Consider the following 16,571-nt stretch of genomic DNA (forward strand, 5'->3'; position numbering starts at 1 on the left):
TGTGTATCATGTTTATATATTGTAAAATTGCGATAAAGGGTCTTGTTATTATTTGCCAATTTAGTTGTTTTTTTTTATTTTTTTATTCCTTCGGCGCCCTTTCTATTGATTTTGATTGTTCAAATCGAGTACAAATATCGAACAGGTTGTGTGAAGAATTCAAACAATGTCCAAATACAAAACAATTAAAATAAAAATATAAAGAGCATGTTTTTTATAAGATACAGAGATGAAAACTGGGGTACGAAAAGACACTAGGTGATACATGGTGGATAGATAGATAGATAGATAGATAGATAGATAGATAGATAGATAGATAGATAGATAGATAGATAGATAGATAGATAGATAGATAGATAGATAGATAGATAGATAGATAGATAGATAGATAGATAGATAGATAGATAGATAGATAGATAGATAGATAGATAGATAGATATTGCTATTTTTATAACTTAGTATATATTGAATTAACATAGGGAGAAGGGGTGGGATTTAATAAGCTTTGGCTTCTTCCCACTCCTTTTGAACATTAATAAATGTTAAGTCTTGTTGTCATTTTGTGTTGTTCTTGTATTTATTGTCGTTTGTTTGTTGTTTTTATTCTGTTCTTTTTTATTCTATGTTCAAATAAACTTGTTGCAATATACTCCTGATGAACTGTGAACTTAGTCGTACTGTCTGTAAGTGTGGTCTGTTGGTTGTGCGTGTGTGTGTATGGTTTTTAAACAGTTTGACTGCAGGATGCACAGCACTGATTGTCCAAGACAAATTTACCTCCGGGGACAATAAAGTTTATTTTGATTTGATTTTTATTGACAACAGTAAAACGTTTCGTGGGGAAATTTTTTGAGCCGCTGCACAAACCTTTGCTAACCAAACTACAGAAACATGACATGAAAGTAACTTAACTGCATTTTATTGCAATGAAATGTAATTATGAATGTACAAAAGCCTGTAAAGTTTATACTTGTACTTATACTACTTATAACTGACTGTGATTGGGTTGTGCCTTGACTTTATCTGACCTCAGCTAATAGAGAGAACATGTAAATTTAATTGGGGAAATACTTTTTTGTTCTGTTTTTTAATACTTTTAAGAGATAAATTAAGAAGAATAAATTGTTATACCATGTCGTGATAAACCATTTTATTTTCTATTGGCTGGTGCAAGCGTTTCACAGGAATCTAATCTTTTCGGTCCATTATTGAGCAATTTCAAACTTCCTCATTCTTTCTTTAGACTTGTTGACACCTAGGAATTTTTCGCTGTCATCACCCACTTTTAATGACAGAAGTTCACACATGATAAAATAATTAAAAGTTGCACTTTTTTTTTACCTAGATGATAAAGTTTCTAAAATGGTTTATTAGTTGTTCATTCATTAGCTTATTGACATGGAAAATTTGCTTTTATAGATCAGCATTTACAGATCCTATATCACTGCCACAGAAACAAACGGACACATTCACCGTCGTTGTTTCACATTTACGTTGAGTTTCTTGATTTGAATACTCGGTATAAAGGGAAGTTTAATCTGCTGCATAAAGTGACTTTACATAAAACTGAACCTCTATGAGTTTGCAGATTCAGTTTGTATCTTATCTTATTAAAACACACAGATCATTTCCTATCTCAAAAACAAATTTCAAACAGATATAGCTGCTGAATTTGCCAAGATGTTACCAACGTTCACGACCTTCCCTAATCAGTTGACCCTATGGACACCCTCTTACACTTGTGTCGTCCATATGTATAGAGTGAACATCTGGAGGCTCATTGAAACATCTGGTCCACAGATACAAGGGTGTACAGTAGGAACCTTCAGCTTGTTGGGACTGCGTTGCACCGGGGACACATTTAAGGACATGTGTTGAGCCTCCAGATTATATTTTAGATTATAAATACAGACAAACAGAAAGTGTAACCAACAGCAAAAAGCTTATTCAGCTGCTTTCATTTATCTGTCCACCCATCAAGTTGGCAACATTATGATGTCACAGGGAAGTTGACATTTGAGACGTCGCTGAGTGTGAAGTGACCTTTGACCTTTCACTATCAAATTCTAACCAGTGAATCTGAATTTCCCTCATGGTGTGATTTGTAAATATTTGAAGTTATTTACACTACATAAATAATGTGCATATTCATTATTGTGTTTAGTTAACAGTGTTTGTGTAATTACTCTTACTACATCACAAATTGCCTGTCTGGACTCTACTGAGCTTCCTCCGGTTCATTCCTCTTCTTCTAATCACTGTAAAGATATTTTCAGGTGTTTTATATCATGTTTGTGGTCAAATAAGCGACAGTCGTATATCGTCTCCTCCCATTAATAATGAAGCTCCGTTCTGGTTTCCAGTTTCTGTTACTCAATCTCCTGTTTCCTCCCTCTCTCATCTTTCTCCTCCTTATAATCAGCTGACTTCAGGTGTTCGACAGCCAATCGGGTCTCACCACAATCTAATCCCAGCCAATCAAGTTGTCCATTCAGCCCAAACTCAACCAGATCTCCAGCTTCTCCTGTTCCTTTATCTTCTGACCACCTACTACCAGTGTCAAACTACTAAAATCAGATGAGCAGGAACTGAAATCCACTGTGGATTGAGTCTGAAAGTCATTAGTCAGACAGATGTGGTTCTTCATTTCATTTCAACAGAAATAAAACACAGAAAATAAAGCTACACACACCGACACACACAAGGTTTAGATGCATTCAAATCTTTTATATTTGTAAAACTTTACAAATAGTGCAAATTTAACATGAAACCAGACGTGCAACGCTCGGGCATGACTGCATCATGAGAACTGCAAACTTTTACACACGAATAAAAACCAAAGGTGTCGCTGTCCCGTCACTGAAAACACTCGGACTGAAGTAAAAACATGAAACTGATCAGTGCAAAGACAAGGAGGAGGTGAAAAACGCCAATTCACTTTTAGCCAGTTGTAATATTTGCCTTTATCGTGTTGATGAGAAGAATTGGCTTTATTTATTTTGAAGGAACATTCACATCTTTACCTTGCACCTCAGAAAACTACATTTGTGTAACGTAAAAGTCAAAATAAATAACTTTTTTTTTGTTTAAATACTTAAAACTTCAGAGCATTTTCCTTATTTATGGCAACAAAAAAATCCTATATGTACAGGTTCCTGTTTCAAATGCTACAGTAACAAATGAAGGCTAAGAGCTTTGGTTAAAACACATTTTAAAACTTAAAATTAATTAAATAAGTTACTGATTTTGGAGGGGGGGTGGGGGTTCCTTGCCCTTGCACCTTCTTGGCACCTGTGGTTAAAAACGCCTTCACACCCAGCAGGCCCAGTGGGTGTCAAATGGGTTAAACCATATTTCAAACACCTACAGAGGTTTTACCTTCTATTTCCCCAAACAGACACATTTTAAGCTTTTGAGAAAAGATAAAGCAAAACAACAAAAACAAACACATCCGAACACGCGTGCAGAGCGACGAGACCCACGTTCACTTCCAATGGACTCACCACAGTCACAAAACAAAAAAACACACCCTGCTGTAAAGTTAGGTAAGGCAACTCTGGTGACTAATCTCTGCTTCTTTAAAGTGTGTCGTCGTGTCATCGGAGGTTGGATCGACCTCAACCACACCGTAACCTCACAGTGGTTTCGTCTTTTTACTGTTTTAATCCTAAACGTAACCGTTCAGATCATGGATTCAACACTGAACCCACCGGCACTACTACTGGTTTTTGGGTTGTTTTTGGTTTTTTCAGCAGCTCCGACCCAAACGTGGAAGCACTGGTGTCAAATCTTCAAGAAGCCACGACAATCAAAATCAATCTTTCTTTCTTTTTGGCTCATATTGGTACAAAAAAAAAAAAAACTGTCAACAATCAAACACACTTCACATTCACGACAGTCACTGAAACACAGACACTGCAAAGCAAACAGTCCGATGCCTCCAGCAGCTCCTGAGCCTCCTGCGGGGGGTTTGGTACATGGATGATGTGTCGGAACCAACTCGATCACCTGAATCACCTTTGGTCATAAAATGCAGCCCACGTCTTTCTTTCTTTTTTTTTTTTTTTACGACACTCCAAAAGGAAAGCAAAACAAAAACACAAACACACACAATCTGAACACGGACGACATGTCTCAGACTCTCAGTTCCTGTCTGTTAAACCGAGACTGACTTTTTTTTTTTTTAAAACCCAGTCAGTCTGATCAGAAGACATCGCTGTCCCATCCCTTGGTTCTGTCTCGACCCACTTCCTGTCAGATCGGCCGCCCGGACGCTACGCTACATGGCGTCAACAGGTCGACACACTATATCACTGCATGACACACTTCTCCTTCTGCTGTTTGGCATACTTCCTCCTCCGCTGCTCCAGACCTCGCTCCAGGCGCTCGTCCTCCTCCAGAGCTCTGAGGACGAGGACAGAGGACAGCAAGGGCTTTAGTCTACTTGCCAACAATGAGTACCCGGAAATGTTGAGTACCCCAAAGTTTTATGTTAGAAATATATAGTATGGGTCCCCAGTATTCAGAAACTGCCGGATGCTAACTTATATATATTGGGCAATTAGCATAACAGACATAATTAGCATAAATTAGCATAATTGCCTATATGGGCAATATTTCAACAAAATTGACTTGGCTGATCTGGGCAATATTGGAGTGGTTTTAGGGGTTATTGATGATGCTGAATCCATTTCTGACATTTTCAAAATTCAAAATGGCTGTCTAAACCGGAAGTGACCAGATGAAATCCATCAAAATCGGCCCACTGGCGGTTAAAATCTGGTCACTTCCGGTTTAGACAGCCATTTTGAATTATGAATGAATTGAATTATGTCAGAAATGGATTCAGCATCATCAATAACCCCTAAAACCATTCCAATATTGCCCAGATCAGCCAAGTCAATTTTGTTGAAATATTGCCCATATAGGCAATTATGCTAATTTATGCTAATTATGTCAGTTATGCTAATTGCCCAATACATATAAGTTAGCATCCGGCAGTTTCTGAATACGGGGGACCCATACTATATATTTCTAACATAAAACTTTGGGGTACTCAACATTTCCGGGTTCACAATGGGGCCCTATGGGCTGGCAAGTAGACTACTTGCTCATTGGCTGTTTAATTTTACATAAATATTTGACTGAGTATTTAAATAAAGTACAACTAAAATATGTTCTGAAATGTGTATTCTCATTTAAAATATAAAAAATAAAAACACTCCATCTGCACCAAGCTGTCATGTGATGAGATTTGCACTTTGCTTCCATCTAGTGGTTGAACAAAGGAAAGACAGCTTTGCATGCTGGGATACGCATGTACACATGGACCAGTGTCATGTTGAATGCTAATGGAGGCAGAAAAAGAAAAAAGGCCTCGTTAAGACTTTCACAGTGCAGTGAGTGTGTCAGTCTCACCCTCTCTCTTGAGCGTCAATGTTGTGCACCAGTTCGTCTCTCTGGTTGACCAGTGACACCAGCTCCTGGAGCAGCAGCTGCTCTCTGTGTTTATGGGCCTGACTCTTCTGCCACTCTGCACCACAGACACACACACAACAGCAACAGAGGAGAGAGGTAGATGTGTAAGTTATGTCATTCAGGAGTGAAATTTAATTGATTCATTTAGTGGTTTTGTTTTTGTAACTTTGTAACTGGAGAGTTAGAGGTAAAGTTGTACCTTCGATCGCCATCATGTCTCTCAGCTCTTTGTTCAACAACTCAAATCTTCTCTCCAGATCTTGTTCTTCCAGCCTGTCAATCACAATAGATGCATTAGTGTCCAAGTCCAAGTCATTCACGTGCAGGTTTGCTAAACCTTATTCAGCTAAACCTTTAGTCCTTAAGTCCATTTATCTTGCTCCAGAGCTTTTAGCTAACCCTAACCCTTCTTGGTCAATTGAGTTTGCTAAATTTCAATGGAGACAGCTTCTCGGGCAGTATTTAAGGATCTCCAGAGAAACTGAGAAACCTCCAACATCTGATGAAGATGCATTTGAAAGCTCCACAAATAGAGGATTTGTGAGATTTTTACTCAAATACTCCAGAGTCATCTTGTAACCAGTCGGACCAGTTGCTTTTATGCAGTCTTCTTCAAGTGGAGTCTTAAGGGCTTCAATTTTGAAATGTATTTTAAACCAACAGGGATGAGATGTCCTGAAAACTCTCAAAACCATAAGGTAAGGTTTGAAAAATTTCTCCACTTCCCAGACAACTGGAGAATCAAAAGCTCCAGAACTTTCTCTGAATGGACTTAGTGGTGTGTGAATACTGAGCTGTGACTTCTACAGTTTATACTGGACATTTCTAACGTTTCTAAGAGTGTGTGTGTGTGTGGCGGACGTCTTACAGCAGCTGCAGATTATCCTGCCTCCTGATCAGAGCATTCTTCTTGTTGACTAACGTGAACCACTCCTGGATCAACCTCTCCTCCTCTACCTTGTCACTACCTGTCAGAGGGAATCACATCACTGAATTAGCTTGTTTCCTCAACAACAACAAAATCCACCTGTGGCCATGAACTTCTTCTCTGAGATCCATTTCCAGCTGGATTTATTTAGTATCTCACCTGTTTCCATGAGTTGTCTGAGTTTCCTCTCCACCACACCTGCTCTGTTATCAATGTGATTTTGTTCTGCTTCCAGGGCCTCCATCTGACTCAGGACATACTGACTCTGGTCCTGGACGCAATATCACACAAGACAAATAATGAACAACGAGCAGAATAAAATAAAGAAAACATGTTTCACAGGAAAACCGTCATTCTTACAAATTTGGACACAAATTTGAATCCAGAGACAGCTCTAGGGATTGAACCGTACAATGACAAACATAGCTGTGAACTGACCTGGCCTTCTGGTCTTCCCTCTTCAACCACAGACTCTGTTCTCTCTGCTAAACAAAATTGAAAAAAAATTGAAAAAACATCTGTATAAACTGCTTAATAAATTAAAACAAAAAAAGAAGACAAAAAAAGTCAGGTTTAAAAAAAAAAAATCAAGAACTCACCACCTTCTGATTTCCTGCGGCTAGTAACACCCTGCTCTTGCCCTGCAATGACCTGCAAGTACAAAAAAGTTTCTCATACATCAGATAAAAGTAAGGAAAATAATTAGGTTAAATGGTTAAAGTCAATAAGACATCATATTACAGATGTTATGTCTTCATCCACTGATCCACTTCTCCTCTGTGACCTTCGTTTCTTCACCAGATCAGCATCTTTGACATGAGAGAAACCCTTTGATAGTAGACTGGTCCTTGGTGGTGCCACAGGAGACTGAGCCCCACCTGCACCAGCACCCTGCAACCGTTTAGTTCTGGGAGGGGGGACCACATCCCTACTGGTTTTACTGTCCTTCTCTGCAGAGGTTGTAGTCCCATTAGTCTCCAGACTGATACCCCCCTCCTGGAGCCTCTGCGCGCAGTATCGAACAGTCGCCTCTGGGTCCTCCGGAGTGTCCCGCTCTCCTGCTACCGCATAGCTGGACTCGCTGCTGTCCTTGTCTATGTGGAGCACGCTGAGCTGCTGGCCTGTGAAATGGGTGCGGATCTGGTTGAGGTAGGTCATGACGATGAGGCGGTCAGGCACTGCTAGCATGACCATGTCCGAGGGCTCCATCAGCCTGGAAATGCCAAGATCTGCAAAGCCGTCAAAAGCCTGTAATATGGATAAAAAGAGATGGAAGGATTATATCAGGACTTAGCATCAAACAAATGAAAAAATCACCAGATAACTAATCATCAATTACCTTTTTGTTGTTGGGTTTGATGTTGTATGGGTCCAGCATTTCATAATTACTAGAAAAAGAAAAAGAAGATAAGATTAACACACCAGACATTGTACACAGTAGGAGTAGCTTTTTTCAATTGTTTCATACATCTTTTCTGGGTGGAAATGGTGTAATATGGCGCAGAAGGCCAGGCCGTTTCTCCAAGAGGTGCTGAAGTTGGTGATCTTTACTCCTTTGTGACTCTGGGTGACTTCTTGACACCACTCCAGCAGAGACTGGCTGGACTCCACTAAGGTGGGACTGGCCTTTGAGCTCTAAAACAAAATACAGATATTTGTTATTCATTCATTTATTTATTGCCATTTTGGGAAGAAGAAAGCCAAAGGATTAACATATTTAACACAAACTCACTGAGCACAGTGTTAGGACCCTGTATGCCTTACTATAGTCATTCAGATAACACACTCTTTACAACATAAGTGAGAACATGAGATAGGCTCTTAACAAGCTTGTCACTAGCTACTCCCTGCCTACTTTGGTGCAAAGCAGGTAAAGCCATTTTAGATTTTGGCAAGTGTTGACAAGTCGAAACATACCTCAGGAGAAGCTGCCCCATCTGGAAGTCCTTTTTTCTCTGTTGTTGGTTCACCACCTAGATGGTGGCCAGAACCACTCAAACACTTCTTGCCAGGAGTCCCAGGTACACCTGAAGGATCTTCTGCTCCCTCCGTTTGTCTGAAAACACATGAATGAACAAAGCAGACTGATTTAAAGATTCTGAAATCCATTTGCTCATGAGCAGATATACAGAGGTGGTATAATGAGTAATTAAAATGGGAAAATGAGAATGAGGATTATGCAAAATATACAGATATCTAAATTATGAGTGCAACCCAATTTCCTTAATGAAAACTGACTCATCTTACCTTTCATCCTCTAAACAACCAGTGGCTACATCTACAGACACAAAGCCAAAGTCCAACTCTTCATCCCTCATCTCCTTCTTTGAGGTTATTTCCACTGGTTCACTGTCTTTATCATTCTCTACATGGAGCCAGTCTTCCTGAGAGGATGCAACAGTGGAAGCAAGGCACTTATCAACCTCTGCTCCCAGAACTTTTTCAATGTCCTCCTGGTTGGGTAGAGTCTCCGTAACCTTCTCTGAATCATCAGCAACTACCGGTTTATCTGTAAAAGTCCAGCCTTCAATGATTTCATCCTCTGCTTTCTCTGTAGCTTCCACAGAATCAGGCCGAGGAAAGTGGTCTTCTTGCATTGCTGCTAACACTTCGTTTTCCACCTCTGATATAACATTTTCCCCTTGGATTGTGACAAACCCTCCTTCTGAGATCACACTTGAATCAAGCGATACCGGCCCCTCCTTTGTTTCCTTGCTGGTGTCAGATGTGTCCTCTGAGTTTCTCTGAGATGATTCAATTTCCACTGAGAGTAAACTGTCCACAGGAGGTGTGCCATCTGAATAGGTCGCACTGAGACGTTTCTTTGCCCGTGGCATTGGAAGAGGTAAGCTTGACTGTTCATTCTGTTGGACTGTTTCATGACCAGTTGAATCAGTTGCTATTACAGTGTCATCTGGGAAGGAGTCACTGAGACGTTTCTTTACCCTTGGTTTTGGTACGGGCAAACTTGAGGCTTCAGGGGTCTTCTGTGAAGAACCACCATCCTGTACTTGTACTTGTCCACTGCTCTCAATGGTCAATCTGCTTCTCCTCAACCGTACACCAGCCACTTCCTCTGTAGATGCAGAAGGTTGAGTGACCAGAGAAGGGTCTTTGCTTTCTTCTGTTGTTGGGGAAATAGATGAGGGACCCTCTTGCTTTGCTTCCTGGGCCTCTCCATTGGAAGCTTGGCATGTTTTCTCTGTAGCTGTGAAATCATCTGGGAAGGAACCACTGAAACGTTTCTTCGCACGACGTCTTGGGACAGGAAGAGTTGTTTGTTTGTCCCTCTTAGAATCGGCTATCTCTGGTGGGTTTTCTGAGTTCTGAGAAGATGAGATCTTGGCTGTATCAACATCTGTGTGGTCAGCTTTCTTTGACTGCTTTATCTCTTCCATATCACCTGGTGTGATGTTGTCACTGTCAACAATTTTGTGAGATTTGCTTGAAGGCACTTTCTTGCAACGCTGTGGAAGACGTATCATCTTGATGATTGATAGAGAAGCAGTCTCTGGCTCTGTCTTTGGGGTGATGCTTTCAATTTCCTTTGTTTCCAATGGAGAAGGTAACATAGAAGTAAATTGGTCAGCAGTATTAATATCTTTCTTTGGCTCTTCCTGGTCTCTGTAGACTTGTTCTGTGCTCTTTGTCTGTAGAGATGTGATCCCAACAAAATCTCTTTCTAGGGAGTGTTGTTTGATTTCCTCAGGTTGTGAAGGGATTATTTCAGTGGTTGTTTTATGGGGTTCCTCGATGTTCTGAATAGATTCAAGACCACCTGAGACATCAGAGCTTCTCTCACCACCAAGACAAGGATCAGATGTTTCCAAAGCAGAACTAACTTGGGCTTTCAAATCTTGTTGGTCATTAGCTATCTTCTCTCTTGTGGTACTGTCTTTTTTCCTCAGGGGTTTGCAAGGGGCAGTCTTCTGTGGGGTTTCAGGTGGCAAGCTACCATCTCTTCTTTTTATACGAGGAGGAGGAGTGACATTCACAGGTATTTGAACCGACTCTGCTTGCCCATCTTGTGCATGTCCACCTTTAGATGATGGTACTTGAGCACGAACACTTTCTTGGTCGTGACCATTCTGTGTTATGCCTAGAGGGATGCTACTCTCTTCTTTATTTATGCTCAAAGACGGAGCATCTGCTGGTTGTGTGGGAACTGTCTCACCCATTGAAGCTTTCCTTAGAGACTGGACTGGAAGATTTTCAGTAAGGAGCTTGGTAGACAAAGCATCAGGTTTTTGTTTGCGGTCTGGAGTTAAACTATCCTTCCTTCTGACAGGTCGTACTGGAGTCATATCCTTTTCTTGATTAGACCCTTTGTGTTTAGGTTGTGGCACTTTTCTCTTCGTTTTTCTGCCTCTCTGAGGAACAGCAATGTCAGCTTCTGGTCCAGCTGCACTACTGTTTTGATCATCTGAAGGTTTGTCTAAGAGTACCTCTCTATGTTCGATTGCATCTGTGAGTGATTCATTTGATGTGGGCTGTGTGGAGGTAGTAGAAATTTCTTCCATGCTTGTTTGTTTGGGGCTTAAGGAAAAGAAAGGAACAACTTCAGAATTTGCCGTTCTTGACTTGGTCATACAATAGTGCCATGCACTCTATCTCCAATCAACTATTAATCTGCTAGACTTAAAAAGCAGCAACCAATCCTGTTACACACTGTAAAATATCAATGGCCATCATTTTCAATATTCATCTTTACGTTCATGCACACTATCATTACAACAATACAGCAGCACATGAAGAACAAGAGGACAACAGTTACCTTAGTATACAACACCTATATGCATCACTGCATAAAAAGCAACATTACTATTCCCCATCACAAGGCCAATCCTTACATTTATTGCAAAAAGCTGACCAACACAATTCCCTGAGTAGTAAGCGCTCGTAAGCAGAACAAGAGACAATGTTATCACCAGAAATGCAGGACATAAATACTGTCACACCGTGCAACCAAGGTCGGTCAGTGCACCAGAACTCACCCTTTGTCCAGCTGTGAGGAAGATGACACATTTTTAACCTCATCCAGTTCTGCCCCAGTCTTGTCTCTTGCTAACAAACTTTCTGTTTGAGCAGAGTCCTGCCCTGTGAGTGATCTCTCTTTATGCCATTGATCAAGAGGGGCCTCTTGTTCCTCAGCTTGTTCACCTTCTTCTTTTGATATTTCAGTGATATCTGCCTCCGTCAACGGCGGCCATTTCTTCATGCTCGCGCAAACTAAAAAGCCATTATCGCTGTCTGACGTTGGTGATGGAGAAACTGATCGACCATCTACCAAGTTCCACATGTAAGGTTCAACACTTGTTGGATATTCAACAGTTCGTTTGTTGTGACTGTCTTCAATTTGACCCTCTGTCTTCTGTACAGGAGAAGTGCTGTCTGCAAAATGCAGAAAAAACTCATCTGAAGGGCTCGCTCGTTTCTCCATTAGGTCCTTATAGGAGATAGTCTTGGGTTCGTGATCCCCCTCAGATAAAGCAGAGCTAGATGGCCCCAATATGGATGCTACTGTTTCATAACTGTGAGAAATGGATATTGGAGTGTGTAAGTGACACCTGAAACCATGCAAAAACAATGGTTTCAATAAACATGCATCTAATTCAAGAAACCATGAGTATTGGAGATACTGAAATGAAACAAATGAAAAAGCAGTCCAATTTCACCTTTGGATCTAACTTAACAACACCAAGGCGAGAATATACTTACAGAACAATAAGAAGACAACCCTTAAAGTTTTTATAACATGCTCTTAACTTTCATCAATTAGATTAAAATGGAAATAAACCCCAAATCCAAACAAACACAGTTCATGAGGATATTACTGAAGTTTGATCTCTGTGAGTACAAAAACGTTTTCAAAGGCCACGGCATTTTAATTGATGCACACCATATATCATGCTAGACACCACTCGTTTCCATTCGTCTTACACTTACCCTTTATGGAAAACACCCACAATTGCCTTTACTAATCCTGATGACTCTTCTTCCTTTGCTGGCAAGGAGACTTCTGAATGCTTTTCTGTTACTGTTCCCTCTGCTTCCAATACTTCCCAACCCAAGACTCTCAAGGGCTCTGAGGTGTCCAGTGGTTTCTTCACTGTTTGGATCTCCTCAGCTGCTACTCTCTCTACTTGTGATTGGCTGGGGACCCAAATATAAACGATTTTAAGGCATGATCTGCATACCTCAGGCACCAACACAAAAACACACAGAGATGCTGAAATTTACCATGCACTGAGTTATCAATTTATTTAAGCTATGAATTATTAGTCCAGGCAGTCCCTGTAAAGCAAGCACTAAATTGGCTCCTCTCACAGCAAACACTCCAAAAGCACTAGGCTCTTCAACTTACCCATCCTCTACAGAAAGGTCTACATTTTGCTTTGCTTCGCCTTTGAATTTCTCCACTGTCATAAAAACAAACATTATAAAAATACAAACAGAAACAAGACAAAGAGAGACGAAATGTGGCCTTGGTGTCAACAATGTAAATCTCACCATTCACAAGTTCTGTACTGGAACTGCTGACAGTTGTACAAGGAACACCAGGATTTTGTTCTTCATGGAGAATTGAGTGCATATGAGGCAGTTCATGTGATGTCTGCTTTACAGCAGAGGGCATTGCTGGAGTAGCCAATGTTTTTTTCTCTGTTGGATTCAATTGCAAAATGCTGGGGAAACCAGGAAGATGAGCCAAATGTGGACATGATGGAGCCATTGCTACCATGCATTTCATTTCATCTTGTTCATGTTTCTGTTTTGCTGGAACTGTTGCAATAAGACAACGCCTCTCATTGTGCACCTTATCAAACAAGGACTTGCTCTGTCTAGTTTGTATTTTCACATGTTCAAAGCTAAGCATCCGTGCTGATGGAAAACCTGGAACACATGAAACACATGGAGCAGATGTGTATAAGCTGACCATGTTATGTGGTCTGTTTACAACCTGAGCAGAAGGAAAACCACGTACTCTGGCCTTTTTTGGGCAGGTTGTCACTAATGTCACCATGCCTTTAATGTTGTCGTGATGTAGCTGGTCGTGTCCAGCAAATCCCATTATCATGTCTATCCTCTTCTTCTGTGGCTTTATCAAAATGGGTTTCGTTTTACTTGGCCACTCTGTGCTTGTGGCTGTAGACAATGATGCAAATCCTTTGAGACTTGAAACTCTGCAACAGCAAGGTACAAAACTTATCATATTGGGTTTAATCTTGGACTTGGTTTGAGGTGCAGAGGGAAACCCTGGAATCTTGGATGCCTCTGGGCAAGATGGTGCTAAGGCCAGCATCATTTTTGCCATTTCTCCATCTTGATTTGGGGTGTGTATCACAAACTCTGTCTTCTTCGGAACCCTGTCACACAAGATGTGTGGATCAAGCCACTGGAATTCTGAGGCCTCTTTGAAGGATGCAAATCCTGGTAATCTGCATACTTGGGGGCAAACTGGTACAAGACTGAGCATATTGTACTGAGGGCAAGACGGGAATCCTGAAATCTTTGATGCCCGTGGGCAAGAAGGAACCAAAGCAAGCATGTTGTGTGGGTTGTCTTTGGTAATTGGTGAGCTGTTAATTGTGAATGGGCTTTTCTTTTGAGGCCTGTCCATCAATGAACCCAGTTCAACAACCCATCCTTTTTCCCCAGGCCCTTCAACTGATGGAAATCCAGGTATGGAAGAAACTAGAGGACACAGAGGAAGGAGGTTGACTATATTTGGCCCATAATACACCGTTTTTGGATTTGGGATAGATGGGAAACCAGGAATACTTGACACTTTAGGGCAAGATGGTACACAGGAAACCATATTTTTCATTCTCTTTACTTTCTCGTTTGATGTATTAATTATGGTGCATCTATTTGGTAGTCTCTTCAACAATGACCCCTTGTCTGTTACCCACCCTGTATTCATGTCCGTTACAACTGATGGGAATCCAGGTATTTTGGAAGTGTGGGAGCACATTGTGGAGAGGCTGATAATATCTAGTGTAGCATACACACTTGGGGGATTTGGATGAGAGGGGAATCCTGCCACCCGTGCCTTTTCCGGACAGGATGGTGCAAGGGAAACCATATTTTTCATTTTCTTTATTTTCTCGTTTGATGTATTAATTATGGTGCATCTATTTGGTAGTCTCTTCAACAATGACTCCTTGTCTGTTACCCACCCTGTATTCATGTCCGTTACAACTGATGGGAATCCAGGTATTTTGGAAGTGTGGGAGCACATTGTGGAGAGGCTGATAATATCTAGTGTAGCATACACACTTGGGGGATTTGGATTAGAGGGGAATCCTGCCATCCGTGCCTTTTCCGGACAGGATGGTGCAAGGCAAACCATATTTTTCATTCTCTTTACTTTCTCGTTTGATGTATTAATTATGGTGCATCTATTTGGTAGTCTCTTCAACAATGACCCCTTGTCTGTTACCCACCCTGTATTCATATCCATTACAACTGATGGGAATCCAGGTATTTTGGAAGTGTGGGAGCACATTGTGGAGAGGCTGATAATATCTAGTGTAGCATACACACTTGGGGGATTTGGATGAGAGGGGAATCCTGCCACCCGTGCCTTTTCCGGACAGGATGGTGCAAGGGAAACCATTGCTTTCATTGCTCTTCCACTCTTTTCACATCTGCCAGACAGTGACACCTGCTTTTCTTTCATTCTTGGCTCAAATAGTGGTTCCTTGCTCATTGTCCAGTCTTTTGAATTACCCAATGATGGAAATCCAGGTATTCGTGACACTTTTGAACATGAACATGAAAGACTGACCATATTTGTCATGTCAACAGGAGGAATTGTTCTTGGATTTTGTGTAGAAGGAAAGCCAGAGATTCTGGATTTTCTTGGGCAACTTTGCACAAGAGAAACAACTCCTTTCATGTCTTCTTGTGTTTTATTGTTATTCAGAATTATAACAGGATCCTCTTTAATTTTCTTCTCCCATAATGACAAATGGAAAGTGTTCCAGTCTTTGCTATCAGCTTCCTGCACTGATGGAAAACCAGCCACACTGGAGACAGCAGGACAGGATGGAAGGAGAGTGATGCTACAAGACCTATAACACATCATTGTAGGTTCAAGAACAGATGGAAATCCAGGGATATGAGCCTGTTTTGGACAAGTTTGGGCTAAAGATGACATGGCCTTAATTTCTTCATTATAAGGTATATCTTCGATAATGGCTTTGTTCATTTTTGGCAGTGTTACGCCAAAGGGTTTGTGATCTGCAGCCCAGTTTTTGTTTAAATAAGGCTCCATTAATGATGGCAAACCTTCAACACAAGATCTTTTTGTGCAGGAGCTTAAAAGGCTTATCATGTCTGGTTCATGATGTACTGTAGTTGGTTGAGAAACTGGTATGGAGGTTGGAACTAAAGTTCCCATTTGTACACTGTGCTGTGGTACAGATGGGAACCCTGGATTTCTGGTGTGTCTTGGACAAGTTGGTACAAGTAAAACCATTTCCTTCTTGTTCTTTTCATCCTCAGTCGATGCACTTGGCAGTAATATGTCCTGTGTGTCCTGTGACTGTTTCTCCCAGACAGGCTTTTGATCTACAAGCCACTGTTTTTCTTCTTTTGGGCGCAATTTGGATGGCATGCCAACAATGTTTGTCATACTGGGACAGGTCTCCACAAAAGATGACTGTTTGTTTTTATCCACCATTTCTTCTGCTTGTCCTTTTTCAAGAGCACACTCAGTGATCATGATTTCCTTGTCCTTTGATGGATTGTGCTGAGCAGACATGCTATCCAGTACGCATTCATGCTTTTGTTTTACAGTGGTAGGAATCTCAAGTATGTCACTAACTGCAGCGGGCAACAGATCTGCCATTTCAGTTTCTGTCTTTGTCTTCATTTCATCATCAGTCTCTATCATTGTGGAAGTGTAAGGAGCAGTACTGAATAACAGGGCAGCACTGACCAATTCTCTCATCATTTCCATTTCTTCTTCTGATGTCACCGTAGTCGCCTTTGGCAGCTCCTCCCATTGTATGGCTGTGTTTGCAGGATCGGTTTCTAACTGCTGCTCAGTGTTATCTATTTTGGTCTGGGATGGGGGTTGTGCTCCAACTTGGCCTGATGGCTGTAGTGAAACGAGGTTTGTGTCTCTAAAGAGAAGGTAAATACAACATTGTTGTCAAAG

At 41.0% G+C, this 16,571-nt stretch overlaps 1 protein-coding gene across 7 annotated transcripts in view; it reads right to left on the reverse strand.

The window, feature by feature from the left end:
* Nucleotides 1–2,254: 2,254 nt before the first annotated feature.
* ehbp1l1a (EH domain binding protein 1-like 1a) overlaps nucleotides 2,255–16,571 on the reverse strand; it is a 38,882-nt gene continuing 24,565 nt past the window's right edge. For 3 of the 7 annotated variants that reach the window (XM_083993522.1, XM_083993523.1, XM_083993518.1), the window contains 16 exons: nucleotides 12,917–16,536; nucleotides 12,771–12,825; nucleotides 12,353–12,559; nucleotides 11,401–11,937; nucleotides 8,654–10,942; nucleotides 8,324–8,462; nucleotides 7,875–8,041; nucleotides 7,746–7,794; nucleotides 7,148–7,654; nucleotides 7,006–7,057; nucleotides 6,845–6,891; nucleotides 6,566–6,677; nucleotides 6,347–6,446; nucleotides 5,678–5,751; nucleotides 5,419–5,533; nucleotides 2,255–4,404 (listed from right to left, as the gene is read on the reverse strand). In XM_083993522.1, coding sequence (XP_083849648.1) covers nucleotides 4,311–4,404; nucleotides 5,419–5,533; nucleotides 5,678–5,751; nucleotides 6,347–6,446; nucleotides 6,566–6,677; nucleotides 6,845–6,891; nucleotides 7,006–7,057; nucleotides 7,148–7,654; nucleotides 7,746–7,794; nucleotides 7,875–8,041; nucleotides 8,324–8,462; nucleotides 8,654–10,942; nucleotides 11,401–11,937; nucleotides 12,353–12,559; nucleotides 12,771–12,825; nucleotides 12,917–16,536 — 8,164 coding nt within the window. In that variant the 3' untranslated portion in view covers nucleotides 2,255–4,310. The remainder of the gene's footprint in view (nucleotides 4,405–5,418; nucleotides 5,534–5,677; nucleotides 5,752–6,346; nucleotides 6,447–6,565; nucleotides 6,678–6,844; nucleotides 6,892–7,005; nucleotides 7,058–7,147; nucleotides 7,655–7,745; nucleotides 7,795–7,874; nucleotides 8,042–8,323; nucleotides 8,463–8,653; nucleotides 10,943–11,400; nucleotides 11,938–12,352; nucleotides 12,560–12,770; nucleotides 12,826–12,916; nucleotides 16,537–16,571) is intronic. The other 4 variants (XM_083993519.1, XM_083993521.1, XM_083993520.1 and 1 more) reach the window with 4 other exon arrangements.

Source organism: Trachurus trachurus (assembly GCF_905171665.1).
Source record: "Trachurus trachurus genome assembly, chromosome: 18".
NCBI lineage: Eukaryota > Metazoa > Chordata > Actinopteri > Carangiformes > Carangidae > Trachurus > Trachurus trachurus.